This window comes from Neolamprologus multifasciatus, chromosome 4 (genome assembly GCF_963576455.1).
Source record: "Neolamprologus multifasciatus chromosome 4, fNeoMul1.2, whole genome shotgun sequence".
Classification (NCBI taxonomy): Eukaryota; Metazoa; Chordata; class Actinopteri; order Cichliformes; family Cichlidae; genus Neolamprologus; species Neolamprologus multifasciatus.
The window spans coordinates 25,347,803-25,371,409 of NC_140442.1; the positions used below are offsets into that span (position 1 = coordinate 25,347,803).

A 23,607-nucleotide genomic window follows, 5' to 3' on the forward strand; every position below is an offset into this window, starting at 1 on the left:
GGGATCTTGAGGTTACCACTCTGTTTTAACTCCCCCACTTTTGTGTAGTTTCACTCTTTGCAGCTGTACAAACTATACCTAAATATAACTTGTCTTTTTGTCTAACATCCATGCAGTCACTATAAAGGAAGACTGCATCAGAATCCATAAATATCCATTATTTCAACTATAACATAATCAATACAAAAGTGTTTTATTTTATTTTAAGCCTCATGCACTCATTGAGGTGCAGTTGAAGCTGAACCAAGAAATGGCCTACGTTCACATCAACACATGCTCCTTTTTACTGAAGGACAGAATCAGTGTGTTGGCTATGTTTTTTCTCCAAGTTCTTGGAGAAGGCCGCACAGGTATGCTCTGCTCTCCTGAGACCTTCCAGGACAGACTGAAATGGAAATTTGTGGCTAGTAAAGGTGCCACCTGAGGGAACTGGAGGCCCCCTCCGGAAGACTGATGACCCATCGTCCTGGGTTATCACATACAGGGGAAGCAAACTGAAAAACAGCAGGGATTCTGAGCAACCATTACTACCTGAACTTTAGTACCGTTTGTATTGTATTACATGCAAGGGACTGAGTCAACATTGTCATGATGGCTGCTTAGAAAAGATGAGGGGGACAAAAACGCATTAATCAGATACATACTGACATGCAGACATTTTTTTCCTCCTTTTGACCAAAACACTCTCTTTCCCTGACCAAACATGGTTGTTTCAGATGGCTGCCCCAAGATGATCCTGGTTCTGTGGGAAGCTTCTTCCTGTTAAAGGGGAGTTCTACCTCCGTACCATCACTAACCAGTTGCTTATCAAGGATGGTCATATCATTGTAGCTCTCTCTTATTGTGGGGTAATATATTACATTTTAAAGCTCCATGAGTTGACCATTGTTGTGAACTGAACTATATAAGCATCATTGAGACTGAAAACAATTCTTTCATGGCGATCCATCTTTTTTTTGTTCTTGCTCCTGTTCTCAACCAAGCCTGATGTTTTCCTAAGGTCAGTACAAACAGGAAATGCAGTAGTTAAAGTGAGAGTGCACTATTTATTTTTCATAAATTAATTTTCTCATTCCTAATGTGTTTATTTAGATAGACAGCAAAAAACAAGCCAACCTGTAACATTTTCAGTAAATCGTCATTTTCCAGCGAGAGTAACTTTTTAAAACCCATTCCAGAAAAATGGATCTACTCACTTGTGCGAAATCAATCACAGTCGACTTGAAGTGTAGCACACAGGGCCATGACCTCATGGCTATTTGGCTGATCTCAAGTCAATTAGGATGATGAGAGTTGATGAAATTATTAAAGCATTTACCTCTAAAAAATAAAATAAATACAAACTGCAATAAAATATAACATTCTCAGTACTGATGCATAAACACTTCCCATGAAACTACTAAGGAGTCCATCTACCTCACTGTGTGTGAATGATGAGGACAATGTTCTTATGCTCAGTAATTTCCAAAAAGTGCAAAATGCTATGTTGAAAATTCAGTGAAGGACCTGCATCAGGGCAGAGATGAGCTTTTTATGTTTACAATAGAACAAACTCATCCATGCTGCTGTTTGTATCAACTCTTCCCAGTTGGGTCTTCCTCTGTAGGAAGGTGACGCTGTGCGTGGGTGTGTTTGCTCTCGCTTCCTCCCGTGTTTTTCCTTCTTCAAATATAAACATGGGATATGTCTCTGCAGACGCTGACACAGCCTGTGGGAGACAGAAGGTGAACTAGAACTAATAACAATAAGCAGTGGAGAGTAGAATAATTCCTTCAAATTAACTTGATCGTTTTTTTGTTTTGTAAAAAAGGACAAAACAAGTTTAGATCAGGTCTAACACAAATCATATTTCATGTAATAAAAGGCTCCTGGAACAGAAGCCCAAATGATCCATGCACATACCTCATTAACACTTGTGCACAACGACTCAAACTCCATTTGTCCTTTTGCATAAAATCCGATGGTGCAGCTGGGGTCCATGCGAGAGAAAGGCATTTTCCTAGGATTCTTACAGTGAAACGACTGCAAGCAGTGGGGACAGAAATGGGATCACACAAAAATCTCATTAGGCTCAGAGGAGAAACCCCAAAACGTCTCACATTGACGATTCAACAAACACGTGGATATTTGTACACCATGTGGTGCTACTGCAGCTGCCAGGTTTTAACAGAAGTCATTACTTCATAGACAAAATGGGCATCCAGTCCATATACTGAGAGTGCATGAAAACATGCTAGCAAGGATGTAAGTAGAGAAGTTAACCGTTTATCTTCTCCTTTTAGTTAAGCGCCAACACAGCATGGCCCAAGATATGGAAGAAAGTTAAAAGAATTCAACTGATTCTGATTGTGTCAGAATCAGTTAAAAGAATTCAACTGATTCTGATTGTGTCAGAATCAGTTAAAAGAATTCAACTGATTCTGATTGTGTCAGAATCGAAGCCACTGACTGAAAGATATCCGACTCTAACAAGTTAATAATAAACCTTTTGTCAACAAAGTATAACCCGGATAAACTGAAAAGCAAATATGATCTATATAGTGAGTGATGCAAAAAATACAATAAAATTACATTTTTTAATTTTTAAAAAGGGTATAGATATATCACTCTTATCCAGTGTTAAGACAGAAATTGTGGAACATGTTTTCTTCTTTCAATGTAAAACATGAATATGAATTTTGGAATGATTTTTAAAACTGGCTTCACTCGGAACAATACATATTTACTCACTATGAGTATGTGAGTAAAAACTGGGGTAACTGGACTGGTAATTAATCTGATTTATGCAAGCACAATATTTTTTGCATAAATCAAAACACGCAAAGTTCAAGTGGACGGAAGAAAGTTCTCAAAATATTTTCTAGATTTCTTTGACGGACTCACATATGCTTCTGTTTTATTATCATTTATTTAGTTGTCCATTTCTTGTCTCAACACCAGGGTATGGCTCTTCTTCTCTTCAAGAGCCCTGAAGTGTTTGCATATTGCATTAATTAAAAGAAAACATCACTGCGTCGTTATAATCCCAAGGCGGCATGCCTTTCAGTCTGCGAACACCGACTTGAACCCAACCTCATCCCTGTTGTCCATCTTCGTGCTTTTATTTTTACTCAGTTTTAGTCCTTGCTCACTAAAAGCTCAGCATCTAAGTGCTATTTTTAGATGCGCCCTTGTCACAATGGGTCGCTACAGCAAGTAGCTCCACATGTTGGATTTTTACCTGACAAAACCCTGAAGGCATTTGTGTCTCTGACTGGAATTAAAAGTGCAATATTTTGCTTGCCAGGTAAACATATGAACAACTATAATATGGAAAAACTTCTAAAAAGTCATAATTGAATGGTTTTTATTCAAAGACATATAAAAACTTTAAAAATATTTCATACAGTGTTCCGGGTTAAAATTAATTCAAATGACCAATAAGGAACACGCAGTGATACTGATGAAGGAGTAATTTGAGGGTTCCTCTTACACCTGGTGTTCTGCAAAGTTGCTGAGCCAGTTCTACTTGTTACCCTTTTAAAAACCAGCCTAGATTTTGAAAAGTTTCACAGGCAAACAATACATAGCAAAGTAATCTGTGAAACACACGAACATTTCTTGATATTAATATTGACGTCAATTTTGAAAGCGGGAATTTTGTGCTTTCAAATTGGAAATGGTGCGAGCTTTTTATTTATTTTTCCACAGAAATGTTTCGAATCCATTTGACTTTGGCACAAGCAGAGGCCCGAGTCAGTGGAAAAGAGGTACTGTAGAGCTGCGGTGGTATGTCTCACCTTACTTAAAAGCGATCACAAGAGGAAACAAAACAAAGCCAGAAAGAAGAAGAGAAATGGTTGCTCATACCTCCAAGGGAAAGTTATTTGTTACATCCACTGTGGGCTGACAGTAGTGAGGGTCCAAGTACAGCAGATAGTTCTCTTTTGTACAAACGTGCCAGAGGAAGAAAGAAAATGTAAGGATGGACATGAAATGGCTCAACACAATAATCATAACACACAATTTACTCGGCTTACCCTGGAAGCCAACGAAGAACAAAGAATGCTTTGGTTTTCCGCCAATGATCCCGATGCAGCACTCCAACATCAAGAGTTTCTGTTGAAAGACAAAAGGAACGGCTGAGTTTTTCCATTCAGACATCCAGCTTTGCTTAAAAAACAAAACAAAAACAAACCCCCCTCCCCGTAAACATTCACAAACAAAAGCCTTAGAGACATATCTCTAAATTCAGTAAGGCACCCAGATTACATTACGTAAAAATACTGGTCCTGTACTTTGACACTGGTGATGTAGGACGGATTGAGATCTTGCCCGCCAAGACGCACAGGAACCAGGATGAGGACAGATTTCCAGTGCTGAGGGATAGGCCGTTCGCACAACTTCCTCACATCCTGCAGGTAGACTGAACGAAGAAGGAAAGAGACGTCTAAAGTCCATTCGACTCATTGAATCTTTTCAACACCAATTTAAGCTCTTAAAAAACAAACAACAAAAACCCACTTATTTTTTTTTTTAAAAAGAATCAACTTTTTTTTTTTTGTTTTTTTTTTAAAAGAGTTTATCCACAATCTCCTCTTCTTAAAAAATAAAATATGTTGTGTTGCAAACACTATAAAGATGACACTCACTGGTGCAATCTTGTGCTACATACACAACTAGATTGGGAAGGTCCACTACTGAAGCTTCCACAGCTTTCCTGAAACAGAATGACCTTCACTGTTAGAGACGATAAACTTTTCAGTTCGACTGGTCTCTTACATCATCAATTTAAGTCTCACCGGAGGATATGTGCCGCAATGGACGGACCATACCAGTCCCCAGCCTTCTTCCCTGAGCTTTTGCCCAGTTCTACAAGCCGATGTATGCCAAAGGGAGCTGTGGGGTTGTCTGCAAACCAGCGTAAAATCATTCTGTGTGTACTCTCCACGGGTCTATCCAGGATGGACCCCCAGCTCAAATGTCGACTTCTCTTGCTTTCCCTTTCACTCGAACTAAATCCATCGTTCACAGAGTGAATCAGGGCCATGTCATCTTTGACAACACGTTGGTTCCCAGACCAGGTGCAACCTTTAAAAAAAACAAAAAAGAAAAGAAGAAGAAAGAAAGACAGTCATTATTGCAGAGTTTGTATATTTGTTTCACTGAGAAGTAAAATGCAGATTTCCACTGTTCTCATCTGTGGCAAAATGATTTTCTTTCAGATTAGTTTTTTTCTTAAGATATTTGTTTTGCCATACTGTAAAATGTTATTGAGCTATACACCATTCTACCTACTGTATGTTCATTATTTGTTGTGTTTAACTTGATGTGATTTAAAATTCTGTAACAAAACTTCCTATGATGAGGCAAATGAAAAATAGCTTGTTGTGTACACAGACAACTTTGTTTAATTTCCTATAGCTCACTATAGTAGAACAGAGTTAAACTGTAAAATAAGCATATAGCATTTATTTCAGAGGAACTGCCATCACTTTTATGCACCGTTTCCCATTTGCAGGTGCTCAAATGTAACTGGACAATTAAATCTAAGGCTGCGTCATGGTGCTTTACCAGTTTAGTAGATTAATGTCAGCAGGTGATTCCCATCGTGGCATGAAAGCTGCTAAAACTGTGAACCCCAACATACTAAACAGTCAAAGGAGATTCCAGTGCAAGTTAAGCAAATAGTCCATCCAAAAACAAACGAATGAGAAAGACCGCACAAATAGTATGAATCAAATCAACATTTACATTCTGACGAAATACATAAGTACAACTTTCCTAGCATTAAAAAAAAGAAGCAAAAATGATGGAGCATCATTTCAGGACAAAGCAAAACTTCTTTAGGCCACACAGCCAAGTACAGAACATTCAGCAGGAGGCAGCCATGAATGAACTGATTCTTCATGTTTTGGAGAAATGAGACTAAAATTAGACTCATAATCTGAATCACACAACATTCTTTTGTAAACCACAGAGCAGTCAGCATGATGTTTTGCATGCTTGGCTTCCACTGGTGCTGGATCACTAGTGTTTATGGGTGATCACGGAAGACAGATGCACCTGGATGAAATCTGAAGTGCATAGAGCTAAACTTTCTTCCCAGATTCAGCCAACTGCAGCAAAGCTGACTGGACAGTGTTTTTAAATAGCACAGATGGACAATGACCTAAAACACACTGTTAAAAATACTTCAGAAACATTTAAAGGCAAAGACATAAAATACTCAACAATGGCTGAGTCGATCATCTGAGCAACTCAAAACAATCGAGCTGAATTTTACCTGCCAAAGACAGAAGTGAAGGAACAAAGATCCCAGATTGAGGAACAACTGAAAACAGCAATAAAAGGCCTAAAAAGGAGGAACCCACTGTTTAGTGTACCTGACTTTAGATTTCAGAGAAATATTGACTGCAAGTAAAGCCAGTCTGTTTGAATGAAAATGAAAATAATATCTGGATGTCTTTTCACTTGTTGATCAGACTATGTGATACTGTAGCAGGACTGTGTGTAATCACCTGGTGGCACCAGATGCAGTAGCAGGCCCTGTGCCAGCAGCATCTGGCTGGAGCGTAGAACACAACCCCAACCACTGTCGGTGGTCAGAGAGGAGCCGGGGAGCGGACGGAAACCTCGTCTGTATGTAAACCACAGGAGCGATGCAAAGCAGCAACGGAAATGCTGTTGATCTACTGCAACAATTACAGAGGCGCAATTACAATTTTCTCCATTGCTTTTACAGTCACATGACAGATCGTTTCAGGGTTTACGCGGGACAAATGCTCTACTCTTACAAAATGCCTCACCTTCATCTTTGAGCTCATAGGATTTCCCCAGCATGAACACAGGAGAGCGCTTGCTAAATTTAGATTTTTGCTTCAAGGTCCAGCCTGAAAGGGAAAAACTGTAACTGTTTACTTTCAAAAACCAAAGAGGACAAGCAGGTCTGCTCACCACATCACTTATTTTCAGTCTCTGACAGAAAAAGAACTGACCGTATTTGACGCTGTTCCATGCTGAGACCAACTTGTCTTTGAATCTGCCTGTGTCCTCTGCCTCCTGGTCATCTCTGCTCTCTTCTAGGCCCTGGGAAACAGCTGATTCAGTAGAGAAAAAGACCCAATCATCCATGAGGTCATCAGCAGCAGACTGACCCACAAACTGAGCAGAGGAGGTGCTAGGCTTCATAACATGTAGAGATGACCACGATGGAGCAAGAAGAATTGCTCATTATCATCACAGCAGCCTACACACAGAGAAAAAAATAATAATAATAGCCCAGTTACATACATATGACGCAATCAGCCATGGATGATGCACCCATATGCAATAATTATAGGATGCATTCTTGCAACACACAAACTCTACTAGCAGATCTCAGAAGCTAATGTTACACTCAGCAAAGCCATTAATGATCCGTGTCAGTAAGGAAAAAGAAAGCACGTGACGGCACCCTGTGACTCAAGGAATTTCAGATATGCCTATTTAACTGCAGCAGGAGACTTGCTGGTTTCTTATTTTAACTAACATTTGGCCACTAACTCTGAAATTTTAGAAAACAGATTTTTGGCAAAGTGCTGCAGTTACATGTTCATGTAATTTGTGCAGCTAGATGAGTAAACAGTGTAAAAGTCCCAAGACAACAGTGTAAAAATCTGCACAACAAGCAAAATGAAGTAAATTATGAGAAACAAATGTGTTTGTACTGTTCACAAATTGACACAGTGACTGATATATTTTCATGTTCTGAATCATGGGTCAGTTTTCCAGCCTAGCCTTACACTAAAAGCTTATCCCCCCCCCTCCCCCCTCAGTGGAGATCACCCTTGATTTTTCTTTTACTCTGAGAGAAGGCTTATGTCTGTGAAACTGGCTGTATGAGTTTGTTAATACTAATGTTAATTTGTTAATCAATGAGTTGATGCTGTTAGCAGAACTTCATAAACAGATCAGTAGCTTAGTTTTGTGCCTCTCCAGTTCAGGCTAAGGGCCTCCTAAGATGGGGAACAACATAAAACTTGAGATAAAAATGATGTAGGAAACGAAACAACACAATGCTCAACTGAAAAAAAGGGTAATTATTTTGACCTCTTAACCTTCTATATTTCAGTTGAATATGTGTATTTCACAGTTACTTTCAAACAGAACCATTTTTAAAAAAAGGGGCATCAAACATAAGGCCCAGGGGCCAGAATCGACCCACAAGAGGCTCCAGTCCAGGTAACTGGACACCTTTGAACAATGTGAAAAAGTGCATGGATTTTGGACTTTTAATTGTATTGTCATGAGTTTTACGTTTGATCTTACAGACAAAAGACACCCCCGCTCCCACACAATGCCTTTCATGCTACACCAAAGTAGTTAAGTAAACAATTAAATAAGAGAAAATATACCGTTTTTCAGTATCTACTATAGATGTCTTGCTTTTTGTGTTTTGTATTTTCTGTAAATGAACAAAACAACTGAGACATACATCCTGTTAAATTGCACATTTTTTCTTAAATCATGGACATCTCGGGGATTAAATGTCTAGTTAAATATCTTTGCACTCAGAGAAAGGGAAGTTTCACTGGTCTGGCCCACTTAAGGTCTAAGTGAGCTGTATTTGGCCCGCATGATGTAAAAGTTTGACCATGATCTACGAGTTTTAGTTAGTAGTCTCTCTCTTCGGTCGTTCAGTTCAAACGTCTCACAATTGAAATACTTCAGAAGTCCGGTAAAGCTTGGGAAACTGGTTTAATACTGAACAGCTCACGTGTTTGTTTGTTTTTTATTTTAAAGAAGCATTAAGCCTTTAAGTTCGAATACTTAAATTGTAACGTTACCTTCCATAGGCGAGTGGCACGGAATCAAACTAGTTTACAGTAAACTACAGCGCTGTGTGAATACACCAGTGACACCTCTGTGAAACAAAATTAAGCGAATTAACACATAAATAAATACATTTTACCTTCATTTCGGTAGTGTCATTCTACGTCCGGTGATAAGAATGAGTCCGTGAGCAAATGTGAATGAAGTGTGCCGGTCAGGTTTTGTTTTGTTGGGCTCAGTTTTGCTCGGTCTTCGAACTCTTCGAACAGCAGCGGTCAAGTGAAGTTGCGCTCACTTCCTGTTTATACAGGTCACGTGTTGTCACTCCTGTGATTGGCCAACGGAGGACCAATAACAGTGAGACCCAACTCTCAGGGCGGACGTTCATGCTAGACTCAAAAAGTGAGACAAAAAAAAGTCTTTTTTGCATTTTATTCTGCACTATAGGCTTTTTTATTTTATTTATTTTTTTATTTTAGTTTGTTTGTTTTTGCATTGTTTTTTTTACGACAGTGGCTATTAGGTATGTAACAATGTAATGGACAACAATAGTCTGAGAAAGCTTCTTGTAACACGCCTAACACTTGGACAAAAATAGATGTGACAGCAACATCACAGCTTCCGACTTAATAGAAAGACTAGTCAAAACTGCACAGGATGGGCTGGCCACATAGATTTGGTAAATTTCTCATTCTAAACGTAATCAGCGTCAGAACATGAACTAATATTAGTAGTAAATCAGAATTTTAAATAAATACAAAGTTACTAAATACAGCAAATAAAAAAATATAAGAAAAAATAAAAACGTTTGACACAACATAAAGTGCATTTTTTTCCTCACATCACACATAAACCACCACTGTTTAATGTCTAAACATCTAAACGTCATATAAATCTGATTCAAAGATGTTCCTCATTAATCAATCAGAACTATAATGTGTGGGTTAGAAAGATCCACAGGCAGAAGATAGACTGCTCATTAAATGTTCACTAGTTTTTTTGTGTACCTCAGGTCCTCTGGTGTCAAGTTAGTTCATCCACAAGGTGGCAGTCTAAACCAGGTCTTGGACCTGGAGTCCAAAATCTATCAAGATCACTTGAACACACAACAATAAACATCACCTTAACACTAAAATCCTCTTGACAGATCTACTCCTGTGTACAACCTACTACGGTTTCACTGACGAGGATGCTCAGTTTTATGGAACTGGGCACTTTTGGATTGCATATTGTTACACATTTAAGTACAAAACCCCAACAAAAACATCACATTATCCCTAAATGAAAACACTGGCACTTTCCTTCACACCTATTACACTATAAACTGTAATTCTGCATAAATAACAAAGAGCGAGTGAAACCGCAAAATCTCCTCTAAGTTGTACTTTCATTACGCTTCTGTCTCCACTTTGTCTCCATACCACACTCTGAGCACACTTATATATTCACTTAATAGGTTAAAATATGTAATTGCACATTTCACTATGACCAGCAGAGACAGCTATTTAAACCAAATGCTTGACTTATTGCAACCCTTTCCCCTTATTTTTCTCATCTAGAGCACAATGTAAATGTAATATTGAGGACACACACAGAGAAAAACTCACATCATTAACACATTGCATAGCGTCCCAGTGCAAGATCACCTCACCAGTGTCTCAAAATCCAGCCCTTAAACACATCTGGAACAAACAAGCTGATCCCCATTCCAGTTCAGTCACTGCAAGCATTTTGGTATCTTGGTCCAGAGTTCAGGATTGTTTGACCCCTCCAGTGCACGACATAGGAAAAACCTTTCTGTGCCTGATCCCTTTTAGTAACTAAAGGCTAAAGAAAATACAGTTCGTGTCATACTGAACTAAATGATAGAGCCGATGTAATGTAATGCCCATTTAAATGAGGCATGTGTGCCAAAATTATGTTCACATGCTCACTGCTTATGTCTGCTTAACATGTCAAGTTATGTTTGAAAACAGAAGGTGGTGACCGAAGATGCTTTCCATGTGAGCCAAATGTATTAACAGTCCAGGTCTAAAAACAGAAATACAAAACGTAGAAACCAGCGTACAGTTAGGTCCATAAGCTTTTGGGACATTTTCAAACACAAGTGAAGTGATTGATTGCAGATTTCTTTTCTAGGAACCCTTTTGTAAAGGTTACAAACATGAAATACAGAAGGATCAGAATAATCAATAAAGAAAAATAAGGAGAAAAAGAGAAACAGCTTCTGATCTGAAGCACACCACATCATCTGTCAAACATGGTGGAGGCAGTGTTAGAGCATGGACATGTTTAGCTGTCAGTGGAACTGAGGCACTAGTGTTTATTAATGATGTGACCACTGAAAGAAGCAGCAGGACGCATTTAGTGAAGTGTACAGGAACACGCTTTCTGCTCGGTTTCAGACAAACACTGCAAAACTGATCAGACAGCTCTTCACGGTGCAGCTGGATAATGACCTAAAGCAAACGAGCAAAATAAACCCAAGAGTTTCTAAAAGCAAAGAAATAGGAGATGCAGACAGACCCATAAACATGCAGCAACTGAAGGCAGATGCAGTAAGGGTCTAGCAGCATCTGAAACAGCATTTGCTGGTGTCATCGCAAAAGATTTTCATCTAAATATTAAAAACAATCCTGATTTTTAAAACCATGCTAGTTTGTTTAATTAATTTTGAACCTCTGAAACTTGGGGACTGTGTATAACTATAACACAGTTAATGCAAAATCTGTGCTAAACCATCTTAAAATCCACTGTGTTGGTGTGCAGAGGTAAAAATATTTTTTTTAATGTGTTTTGGTCCAAAATGTTATTGACCTAACTGTACTCAAAAAACCTAAATAAAAACTGTTTAAATATTAAAAGAAAAGCATAAATGAAAGGCTAAATTAATTTAAAATAAATAAATAAATAACGTGAAATGTAAACCCAAGTGTAAAAAATAAATTGATCAAAATTCACAAATAGAAACAAACAGCAACCGAGTAAACAAGCAGTAAGAAAATTTTCACAGGAGAATTGTCATAAACTATGTAACGCCTCAAATTTGACTAAAAGCAAACACAATTTGTTGGGTCTCTAAAAGTTATTTAAAATTATCAGCTGTTTGGAAGGACCTTACACAGATTGTCCATAACAGAAAGTAATCGTCAACATATTGTGGAGCTGACTCACAATAAAAATGCTATTACATAAGAGCATTTAAAAAATCAATTCTGTCTTTCACAGTTTTTTCTTCCTGCTACGAGTTAAGTCTTTGAAACGACATAAAAAAATATTTAGTCACATGTCAAATCGACACACACGGCAAACACGTGAACATAATTTTGGCACTTCTGGACCCCCATACAAGGATAACAGACTCCGACCTGTCTGCGCATGTGGCTGTGTTCAGTTGAAAAGTTGTTCACAGTGTTCTCTACCTTAAGGTCTGCTGTATAATTTAATTTTTTTTAAATATTCTTTCATTTCCCATGTACAGTGTTAGACATGCATTCAGACATATGCATTTGTTTGTACTATATACAACATAATGTGATGAACATACAGTACATACACAGGTCTACATTAGGACACCATGTGCACACGTTTTCCAGCAGGAGCCAGCTGATGCAACTTTGTTCTGTCATCTTTTTTGGTCTTTTTTTCAGCATGTCTCTCCATTTACATTTCGTGTAAATTCATGATATGTTAGCTTGATGCTACAGTTAAAAAGGCATTGCATGGGACAATCGCACTCCCTCTGAAGCTCTTATCACGAGTGATGCTTAGAGCTGCGAATGTTTCCTTTATCAGATTGGATAGTGCTGGCTGCTGTCTGAGCCCCCCGGCGGAGACTGACAGACGAAGCTTCTCCTTTTCCTGCAGCGCTTCCCCGCTTCTCCTCGCCAGACTTGGATACGTCTTTTACCTTGCCTCCCTCTTGTGATCCCCCCTTCATAGGCCCGAGGACTGTTTTGGCCACGCTTGTGAGCTGGGTAACGAAGCTGGCTTTATCCCCTGGAGACATGGGCCGTGACTTGCTCGAGGCGGGTGAGGCTGCATTCGAGGAAGGCGACATGGGGTTCTCCTCCAGGACCTCCAGGTGTTGCCTCTCCTCCTTGACTCCTCTGTTTGTTGGCTTCTCCTCTTTGCATCTGGCTGCAGCGTGGGCTTGACCCTGGCTTGGAATTACAGGTGTAGGTCCTTTGAGCTTGGTGGTATCACTAGCTTTATAGCTTGCTCCTTTCTCTATCGTGTCTGCACCTTTACGCTGCTTGAGCTGCTCTGTAGGTGCTTTCTGAAAGGTCCCTTTGTGTGCAGCTGAAGGGCCTTTTGCCTTCTCCTCAGTCTTCTCCTGAGCTTTTGTTGCAGGTCCACTATCTGTTTGTGCACTTTGCTGCTTGGAGTCTTGCTTTAGCAGGCCCTTTGATGTGCCTGAAGGAGACATTTTTTCGCTGGGTTTACTCTTAAAAGTTGCTGCCTCAGAACCAGAAAGGCTTGAACTTGGAGCTTTGATCCCAGAACCAGGCTTAACCTCTGAAGATGAAGCACTGGACTTGATTTCAACTGCAGCTCCACATCCATGACTCTTTGCAACCTCAGCAGGAAGTAACGTTTTACATGTGTCAACGACGCTCACCTTAGACTCTGCTTTAGAAGCTGCACTCTCAGTTTGTGACCCAGCAAGCTCAGACTCTGTGGTTTGGACTTCTTTCTCTCTTGCTGTTAAGAGTGTGTCACGGCTGAGTGGCGATTCCTGCCTTCCCAGACGTCTCACAGGCTTTAGGCCTCCAACCTCCCCTCCCATAGGAGGAGAGGGGGAGGATGATGATGAAGGAGATGGGGGAGCGGGTCCGTTCTCTCCTTCCATCTCTAGCAGACTTTGTAGACTGTGCTCACAGTGGAAGGACTCTCTCCTGTAGTCCCCGTGTGTCACCTCCAGGCTATGCTTGCGTAATGACACCCCCCCTGTCAGAGGAGAGGGCGATGATGATGATGAAGAAGGCAAAATCTGTGCTCCTAGCTTCTCTGCAGACTGCACCCGCTGCAGCAAAGGGGACCTGGGTGGCTCCGCACTCTTGGGACGTGGGCGGGCAACAGGAGGTGAGGAGTGCAGCTTGGCAGGAAACATCTGTGTGGTATTGGAGCTCCCTACCGTGTGCCCAGTGAGAGGTGGAGGAGAGGAGGTGGTCGGGGACGGGGTGTGAGCCAGGGGAGACAATGGGATGTTGCCAGCAGATTTGCAGCGAGCCGAGCGGTACTGCCGGTGAAGTTTGGGAGACAGCCCATGTAGGGAGCTGGGTCTCATGTGGTGAGTGGTTGCAGGTGAGTTAGGGGTGCTGGAGGCCGGCGAGCTGCTCTGGGATGATGTACCTGAGGAAAAAGAAGGAAATTTGAATATTTTTTTCCCAACACAATGAAATGAATATGTGTGTGTTTCTACTCATGTGTCTTGAGTTGTAGGCTAAATTATATAAAGTATAAGTTTGATGAAACACATGAAACATACTTGCAATGTTAAAATAGAAAGAGCAGTGAAACGCAGCTCTTTCACCTTATTTTTTTCTCAAAACAAAGTTTCTTTTGAACATTATGTATGCTTCTCTAAGGCAATATTACTAGAAAACACTCCATACATTTTAATTTCTATACCCAGTTTTATCTATTCATTAAGCCAGATAATATAAATCGTTTAGTTAAAGTACAGGATGTCTTAAAGACCTGCACGACCTCTAATTTCCTGCTTCTAAATTCAAATAAAATGACATTATTGTACTCAGCCCTAATCTTAGAAACATTATGTCTTACCAGATGCTTTTAAATGCCATAAACAGTAACACTGTGATCAATATTGGAGTCATTTTTGACCAGATATGTCCTTCAGTGCGTATTTTAAGCCTTTAGTCATTTGTGCGGTATTTCTAAAATTAGAAACATCCTGTCTCAGAATGATGCTTAAAGGTTAGTTAATGAATTCATTACTTCTAACTTGACTACTGTAATTCATTATTATTAGGAAACTAGCACAAACAAAATGAATTAAACTAAATATAGTGTTAGTAACAAAAACACTCAAAGTATTTCCTTCCCCAATAACTAATAGAGAAATGATTAATGTTTAGTCTTCCCCACTGGACTCCACAGGCAAGACATTACACGCATCTTCCTCCATCGCATTACTCCCCAATTGTTTTTTGCTTTTAAACGAGATTATAACAGGCACACGTGCTGGTCGCCTTAAATGCTAACCCAGGTGCGGGGATTCAAGAGCGCCACGATAACTCTGAGTGGGCGAGCGGGCAGAGAGGCTGTGGGTGGGGGAGCCCGGGAGACTGTCTCCAGACGACAGGGAGCGATTTAAAGACGAGAGGCTCCGGCTGGTGTGGAGCAGGTTGGACTGCTTGGTGATTTTCCTGAACAGGGAGCTGCGCTTCTTACTGAAAGATGAACAAAGAGCCGAATGATTAGAGTGAAATCATCCAAATGACAGAGGGATACGTTTTCTTGGAATGCTGCAGTGACGCACTCTTGTCCGTCCTTGGCTCCGGTCCTCTTGATGCGTCGTGCCATCTTGCATTTATAGCTGGACTTGCGGGCAGGACCCACTTTGATGGAGGTGTTTTCAAAAGGAGTTGTTGTAATAGTCACCTTGTTCCCACTCTGCAGTTGATGCATAATTATATGATTTATATTAGTACATAAATATATAGATAGATGTTTTTTAAAGTGTTTTTATTTTAGATGGATAGATCTCTCCTACCTTCAGGATCAGCTCCACTACCTCTGTATGGACCAAACCGTGGACTGACTCTCCATTTACATGAGTGATGAGGTCACCAGCACTAAGTCCAGCCTCCTGAGCTGGACCTCCATCTTCCACATGCTGTGATTGGAACAAATAAACATCACAGATTTGACTACTAAGTATATTAGCCGAGTTCCCTTCAGATACAGTATGGTACTCTGCATGGGCTGTTCTGCAGAATCGCATTAAAGGCGCTATGCGAATAAATAGTAATAATCACATTTGTTTCTGCATTGCTTTAAAGGGAGAAATCAAGATTTCTGCATCCTGTTTGCTTTGCTCTCTCACCCAGACCATGTGATGCACGCTGTAAACATCGCTGTCTCCCATGTAGACTCTGATAGCTCGGAGGGTGAAGCCGTACTTCTTCCCAGAGCGGTGGATGGTGATGGGAGAATGCAGGATGTTGACCATCGGAGAGTAGTCTCGGCTGGGGGATGAGTCACGAGAGGAAGGGTTGGACGAGAGGGAGCGGGGCGACATGGGGCTCGCCAGAGGGGATGCGCCGTGTTGTTCCACTGAGGAGAGAAAGCACAAAAGATTCATTTCTAAACACTATTTTTTAAAATGTCTTTGTTAATGCAGTAAAAGAAATGCCTTTACCTGCTGGAATGATGACAGACAGAGCAGTGGCAGAGGCAGATTTGATAACTTTAGTTCCTGGTCTTGAGTTGCGTTTTTCTCCTTCCGAGAGCTGCTGGTGGCGAACTCTTCGCAGCACCAGGTCTGTGGTGGCCCCACGAGTCCCCTGTGGGTCTGGGAGCCCCAGAATGGTAGCACTGCTTGGCAGGGGCAGTGATGCATCAGCAGGTCTCAACAGTTTGTCTGTAATAAGGCGGCGACATGAAAGGTGATAGGAAATATATGTTTTCAAATGAAATTGCTCAAGTCATGAGATGCTGCCTCATTCTTCTTACCGCCAGCTGCAAAGCCATTACTTTCTTTAAGGAATGCCCTCAGGTCGCCTTGAGAAGAGATGGTACCCATGGCTCCTTCCAGAGATGTTCCCCTGGCCTTCACTGGAGGTTGTCTGGCAGGCAGCTCAGAGTCCAACTCCAGAGGGGAGGCCAATCGGTAAGAATCCATAAGAGCAGAGAAGCGCCTCCGTGCCCCAGACGGAGGGCTGGAATCACTCTCAGTGAAGGAGGACTCTGAGCAGGATAAACGCTTCCTGAAAACCAAAGACAATTATATCCTGAAATAAACTTTCAATGCCAATGAACCCAGGTAGAAGATCAAAAACAAACTGAAACACAGATAGCACTTTTTTATTAACTGTGCTTTTACTCACATCTCCGGTGAGCCAGTCCTCCAGCTCTTATCTCGGAGGGTGACACTTCCCAGGCTTTCTCTCTTGGCTAAGCGATCCTCCCTGGGGACCTTGTGCTCCCGTAGAGTCACGCCATGGGGTTTATGCTCCAGCTGAGACAGATGCTCCATACTGCTGTATACCTTCACATCGGTGCAGCATAACAGTAAATATTTGGGTTCTTTTGATTGATTTGAATGTAGACCGATGAATAAACGCTGACAGAAAAAAAAAGTTTAGGTCCTGACCTTACTGAAGCGAGGGGAACACGACGAGAAGCGATGAATCTCCACGGGCTCGTCGTCATTGGTATCGTCTTCATCGTATGAATGCACGTGGTGATAGCGCTCTGAACGAGCTGGTGGTGAGAAGTAATGTACATTCAGTCAGCAGTGGCACGTCGGAAAATGTGCTTTATGCTAACATTTACATGGGAGAGTTAAAGACCTTGACCTGTTTCCAAGAATAAGAAATTCGTAAGGTTTAAAGGATCTGTGCTGGAATTCATTCTCTTCAATACCATTCCTTCATTCCCAAAGGGGAACTTACTGTCGAAATAACTGGTGTCTTCCTCTGACTCTAGATGAGGGATGAACTCTGCCTTCTGTCTCAGCAGGCTGTTCCAGTCCACCTCAGTGAAGAATGAGTGCTGCTTCACTTCAAAAGCACCACCTTCGGGGCAGAGCAAAGGAAAGGAGGTGGATGTAAAAAGAGAGAATGAGGGAGCGCGATGACAGACAGGTAATAATAGCAGCCCTCAAGCATGTGGAGGCATTTCTACCCTGAATGAAGCTGACTTATTTGGGTAAACTGAACCCATAAGCCAGCGCGCAGGATGACAGTTATTGTTCTAGGTCAGCGAGCCCCAGTCAGGGTTAGGTGTACCCAAGAGGGCTGTGCAGTCGTGGAAGAAGTATTCATATGCATTTCTTAGATGAAAGTACTAATACAGCACAGTAAAAAAAAAAAAACAACACAAAAAAACACCTGAACTACAAATAAAAGTCCTGGATAGAGACAAAAGCATATACAGTGTCTTGTTTCACTGCTGAGAAAACAGACCAGTACAGTAAAGTTTATTAGATGGTATAAAGGAAAGCTGTTAACAGGAAGTCAGCCTAAACAATGAAATCATCAGGAAACCACAATGAGACTGTGAAAACACAAAGAAGACAGAAAATCTCAGTTTGGTGGGCCAACTGGAACTGTGACTAAAAGTCTGAGTGGACCACAGAAGACTGCAAGATTTCACATCAGGCTGTGGCATTTCTATTGTAGGATTCAAATACATCAGGAATCATTGAAATTTGTGCATTTTCTCACAAAAGTTCATCTTAATCTTTGCAGAATAATGTTGCAGCTAAAAATCAAAGGAGAACAAGATGTAAAACAAAAGTAGCTCAGAAAAAGCGTGCAGTGGGATAGAAGCAAATTATTCAAGCAAACCGCTACAGAATTGTTCAGGGAAGGTTCCCAAGTATATCCTCAAATGTAAATAAATATACATGCCACTTTATTAGCAACACCTTGCTAAGTACTGAATTGGACTCCTTTGGCCTTCTGAACTGCCTTAATTTATTGTGGCATATATTCAACAAGGTGGTGGAAACATCCCTTCGAGATTTTGCTCACATAACAGCATAACGCAGTTGCTGCAGATTTTTCAACTTTCTGTTCCACCACATCCAAAAAGGGCTCTGTTGGATTAAGATCTGGTGACTGAGGAAGCCATGTGGTTACACTGATCTCATTGTCAACTTCAAGAAACTAATTTGAGATGATTTGAAGTTTGTGACATGGTCTGTTATCCTGCTCGAAGCAGCCATCAGAAGATGACTGGTGAAGGGTAGACTGTGGTTATAAAGGGATCGACATGGTCAGCAGCAATAGGTAGGCTGAGGATTTTAAACAATGCTCAATTAGCACTGTTTTAAAAAAGTGTCTCTAGTGGGCCAAGAAACACCATAACCAGCCTGAATTGTTGTTAAAAGGCAGGATGGGTACATGCTTTCATGCTGTTTATGCCAAATTCTGATCCCACCATCTCATTGTGCAGTAGAAATCGAGACTCATTACATCAGGCAATGTTTTTTCACATCTTCTATTGTCCGGTTTCCTGTTCCAGTCATCAGTTTCCTGTTATTAAGCTGACATGAGTGACACCCGGTGTGGTCTTGGCTGCTGGTGGTTCGACATGTTGTCCATTCAGATATGCTTTTCTGTAAATCTTGATTGTAACAATTTGAGTTACCCTTTCCTTCCTATCAGCTCAAAACAGTCTGCCCATTCTCCTCTGACATCAGCAAGACATTTTCATCCAGAGAACTGCTGCTCATTGGATATTTTCTCTTTTTAGACCATTTTCTGTAAACCACAGAGATGTTCAGTTTGCTCAGTTTGAACTTAAGCAGGTTACCTTAACCATGTCTATATGCCTAAATGCACTGAGTTGCTGCCATGTGATTGGCTGATTAGATGTTTTAAGGGGGAGTTGAACAGGTGTACCAAATGAAGTGGCTGGTGAGCCTACATCATTTTCCACATGTAAACATTACATCATACACTGGACTAAAGAGTGAATGAAAACTAGCAGAGAGGTCTGAGCAGAAAAATCAATTATTACCACAGCTGAGAGTAAACAAATATGGTTAGAATAGTGCAAAAAATATTGGAACCATAAAATATCTATGATGCATAAATCTGCGTCAAAGAACATCCAGTCTAATTCAAATTTAAATGAATGCACATAGAAAATAACTTCAGGTGGTGAGGAATCACTACACGATTTCATCTGAATCCTGGAGAAGCCAGAAGCTCTGCTGTAGGAGACTGACCTGTGCCCAATCGAACCAGCGGATTTGTCTGCAGAAGAGAGGAGATCAGGTGCTGGGCATCAACAGGAAGAGCCTCATCTCCTTCTGGCCACACTATGTCATCTACCAGAAACGAGCCGACAGAGAGAGAGAGAGATTATGGTGGATGGTACATAACAGTTTGTTTTACTTATCAGCTGTGCTCGGTGTCCAATGATGCTATTTCTACTGAGATACTTTGATCTCTCACCTGTAATGACCTGTCCAAACAGCTCCTCTGGAGTGTCTCCAAAAAAAGGCACGCAGCCCACCAGGAACTCATACAGGATGATGCCCATCGCCCACCAGTCCACTGGCTTTCCATAACCCTGACGAAGAATAACCTCTGGGGCGATATACTCTGGGGTTCCGCACACCTTAAAGTAAAGCAGCAATCGGTCGTTTCTTAAATTTTATGACCTCCGATTTTTGTGAATTACTTGGCGTGTGCATTTTTGCTGCTAATAACATTTCTTTCACATCTAACTGAATCGTGTATTCATCATTTACAACCGTACAGTCGCTCCTACAGTCGTCACAGAGCGGGAAACACACAGCATGTGGGGAGCATGCATATTTATGCTTAGCCAAGCCATCACCTCAAAGATGCCAAGACAAGATGAAAGCCCCGGTGGGTGTTTTTTCATGTGCAGATGGGCATGCACTGAATCCTAACACATATGTGGTCGACGTGATGAATGCACGTGAAATAATGAGGCTTAAATTCAAAGCGAGTGCTGAATAAAAGCCCTGGAAATATAAGCCTTTCCTGAAAGAGAAATTATTATAACCAAGGAAAGGCTGGTCTACTGTTGTGCCAACTGTGCCATATTTGTCAGATACACCTGCCACACAATGGCAGGGAATATCTTTACATGGAAATGTAGCGTTCAAAGGAAATTTTTATAGTGAAACTTTGCTTGGATCATACTGTAGTCTACACTTTAATGCTGATAAAATAAAACACACACACACACAGTTGTCCTGATGTGTACAGTACAATTAATTTAAATTGACTCACATTCGCTCAATACTTAGTTTTAATATAGCAGAGAGTTTTATTAATTTGTAAAATTCAGATGTTTTGTCAGACTTTATTTAAACAAATTAAGATCTGAGTAAATGGCTGTGTATCTGACTTCACTTTGGTCATACCTGTTTATCCAAAAATTCCCGAGTATCTTTCTCTATGTGTCCTTCATACAAGTTGGTGGTCAGGCTCATCAGACCCATCTTCGACAGGCCAAAGTCAGTCAGTTTGATGTGGCCCATTGAGGTAATTAGGAGGCTGAGAACAGAAAGACAAAAGTTACATTTGAGCAGTCTAAACCTTATTTATACATCTTAGCAAATAATTGGCGCTTGCTCTCTTTGCCCCAGTGTGACAGAAACTAGCTCCGTCTTACTTGTCAGGCTTGAGGTCACGGTGCACGATGCCATAGTTGTGTAAGTACTCCAGCGCTAGGACTGTCTCTGCAAAGTACATGCGTGCCATTTCCACGGGCAGAGCCCCGATGTTCTTGAGCAGGGTGGCACAGTCCCCACCTGCCAACACAATTCAATATTTGATTAGCATCCCGGGTACTCACCAGTTACAATGATTCCTGGTGGCGTTTGTGCTAGACTCCTATTTAGGCTGACAAGCACACATAGTAATGCTATATAGTTATTTAAAACTATGCTTCTTATTGCGATTGTTTGTATTGACAACATACAGGCACACAGGGAACCTACACTGGACCTCTGACCTCTTCAAGGTTCAAGGTCATATAAGGTCAAACTTTCATAAGCTTGCTGCTGCCTTTGTTTGTATTGGGAACATTTAGGAAATGTTACAAAATATCATGTCACCTTTGAGCGCTGACCTCACCGACCTACATTTCACATCTTCCTTTCTTTCAAGTTGACCCCAAAATGTGCTACATCTTTCTAAGGGAGTCTTGTTAAAGTCTTTTATCATTAATATTTAGTAATAATGACATTAGTTAAACAGAAGCATCAAACGAGTCTCCATTAGAGGATTATAAATAAATGAAATCCTTACTACTTCAAAAAGCTCTCAGTGTCTATAACCCAATGAGACCTCTCAGGTCATCAGGTGCTGATCCTTCACTCGTTCCCAGAATCAGATCTAAATCATAATCAGATCTGCTGAGAGTGCTTCAGTTACTCTGGTCCTATTATTTGGAACAAGCTGCCTGCTGACCTCAGGTCAATTACTACTGTGTCTCAAAAACAGACTCAAAACCATTTCCACAGGCCTGCACATGATAACTGCAGAGCACATTGAGTTTACATTTAAGGAAATGTGTCATGATATTCAGTTCAGTCAAGATCTCAGTCAAGTGAGATTTAGGTTTACAAACAGGCACATTTAGCGCACTAACCAGTTAACAGCTTAGAAAACATATGTGCTCCATAGCCTCGATCATTAGTGTGAATGCTTAATCAGCATCCACAGTACTGTTCTTCTACTTTTCATCTTCCGTACGTTTTTTGTACGCTGTCTCCTTCAACACCGTTCAACTTAGAAAAACCATTCAACCACCATTAGATTCATCTTCTTTTGGACATGTGTGCTTGTATTTTTCTCAAAAAATTAAAAAAATTATTCAATTTTATTCAACAAAAATTCACAATGTATTTCAATGGGAGAATCTTCAAATTCTCATTCAACTTACTCCTCTTTCAACTCTAACTACTTCTACATACATTGACCTAGAACCACCATTCAAACCTTAAAATGAAGCCAAGACAATGAACTATTCAACTTGTATTTATCTTTTCAATATCTTTTACACTTTTTCTTCAGTTCCAGTTTAAGTTTCATGCTTTCTTTCACCTATTTCAGAGTTTATAATGGGTGTGTATGGGATGGGATGTTCCCTCTTAGAGTGAGAGCTTCAACTGACAGAGTGGGAGCAGGGGAAACATTTATCTTAAAATCTTCTCTTTAAACTGCTGCTGTGTCCACAATGTTTGGTCTACAGCCATCATTTTACCCTCAAAACGTAGCCATCGTTGCCCTCTTTCATTCAATGTTATTGTTATCGTAATAGATGTTATGGTTCTTTTATAAATGTCACCAATGCACAGCCTCCTACATTGAACTCTTCCATAGAAGAGTAGAGTCCAATGTTAAAACGGCTCCCAAAATTTGTCTAAAAATCAGAAGTACAGGCTGTCTTTACACTGTCACCACGTCCATATAATAAACTCCACAGGCATGAACACTGAGAATTGTGTAGACTCGACATTGCTGGCGCTCATGGTGAAAGAATTCTGTAAATACAACTTGTAGTTTTGTCTTGGGAAGCATTTGTTTGGGAGTCACTTTTCTGTTCTGGTGCCAGTGGCTTGAGTCACTATAGCAGCCAGGCTCACACCTGCATCTTTAAATGAGCTCTGTCTGTCACTCTGCCAAGATTCATCTTAAAAACTTCTGTTTTAACTGCTGCTGTGTCCACAGTGTTTGCTCTACAGCCATCATTTTACCCTCAAAATGTAGCCATTGTTGTTCTCTTTCCAACAGCATGTCTTCCAAAGCTCAGAGATGTAAACCTTTTAAACTGTGTGGATCCAAATAGAGGGATCGCATTTGAGTCATTCAGTGATTAAAAGAATATGAACTTTTAATATTAATTCAGATGTTTCTGACTCAAAATTTTCTTTTGTAATTACTTAGCTTTTTCTAATTTATATTTTAAACACGTCCAGCTACTTTTCAACTTCTGTGTGAACGTCAGTTTTCAACCGTTCTGCACTTTTGTTTTCAGGTGACAAATTCTGCATTTTTCATCTCATTCAACATTTTTAACTTTAACATTCAGCAATTATTTCATTTCAGCTCAAAACATTCAGCTATC

The 23,607-nt window shown here is 40.6% G+C and overlaps 2 protein-coding genes across 6 annotated transcripts in view; both read right to left on the reverse strand.

Annotated features, from left to right (window-relative positions):
- Positions 1 to 848: 848 nt before the first annotated feature.
- On the reverse strand, positions 849 to 11,315 carry LOC146520608 (cysteine protease atg4da-like). Of its 2 annotated transcripts, none has more exons than XM_085155720.1 (11): positions 8,933 to 11,315; positions 6,978 to 7,228; positions 6,789 to 6,872; positions 6,501 to 6,671; positions 4,782 to 5,070; positions 4,632 to 4,699; positions 4,278 to 4,405; positions 4,020 to 4,098; positions 3,850 to 3,923; positions 1,903 to 2,022; positions 849 to 1,708 (listed from the first exon to the last, which is right to left on the reverse strand). In XM_085155720.1, exons 2-11 carry the CDS (start codon positions 7,168 to 7,170, stop codon positions 1,538 to 1,540), a joined length of 1,377 nt encoding a protein of 458 aa, XP_085011846.1. In that variant the 5' UTR covers positions 7,171 to 7,228; positions 8,933 to 11,315; the 3' UTR covers positions 849 to 1,537. The 2 variants fall into 2 exon arrangements, with proteins under 2 accessions (XP_085011846.1, XP_085011844.1); XM_085155718.1 differs by having other exon boundaries at positions 6,501 to 6,674.
- A 136-nt stretch (positions 11,316 to 11,451) lies between these two features.
- The window catches only part of LOC146520609 (microtubule-associated serine/threonine-protein kinase 1-like), a 50,669-nt gene continuing 38,513 nt past the window's right edge, over positions 11,452 to 23,607 (reverse strand). For all 4 annotated transcript variants that reach the window (XM_085155711.1, XM_085155712.1, XM_085155710.1 and 1 more), the window contains exons 14-27: positions 21,148 to 21,286; positions 20,897 to 21,029; positions 19,953 to 20,118; positions 19,724 to 19,825; positions 17,439 to 17,561; positions 17,138 to 17,247; positions 16,872 to 17,032; positions 16,498 to 16,751; positions 16,184 to 16,405; positions 15,869 to 16,098; positions 15,536 to 15,658; positions 15,302 to 15,435; positions 15,025 to 15,212; positions 11,452 to 14,148 (exon numbers count right to left, since the gene is read on the reverse strand). In XM_085155711.1, coding sequence (XP_085011837.1) covers positions 12,548 to 14,148; positions 15,025 to 15,212; positions 15,302 to 15,435; positions 15,536 to 15,658; positions 15,869 to 16,098; positions 16,184 to 16,405; positions 16,498 to 16,751; positions 16,872 to 17,032; positions 17,138 to 17,247; positions 17,439 to 17,561; positions 19,724 to 19,825; positions 19,953 to 20,118; positions 20,897 to 21,029; positions 21,148 to 21,286 — 3,686 coding nt within the window. In that variant the 3' untranslated portion in view covers positions 11,452 to 12,547. The remainder of the gene's footprint in view (positions 14,149 to 15,024; positions 15,213 to 15,301; positions 15,436 to 15,535; positions 15,659 to 15,868; positions 16,099 to 16,183; positions 16,406 to 16,497; positions 16,752 to 16,871; positions 17,033 to 17,137; positions 17,248 to 17,438; positions 17,562 to 19,723; positions 19,826 to 19,952; positions 20,119 to 20,896; positions 21,030 to 21,147; positions 21,287 to 23,607) is intronic.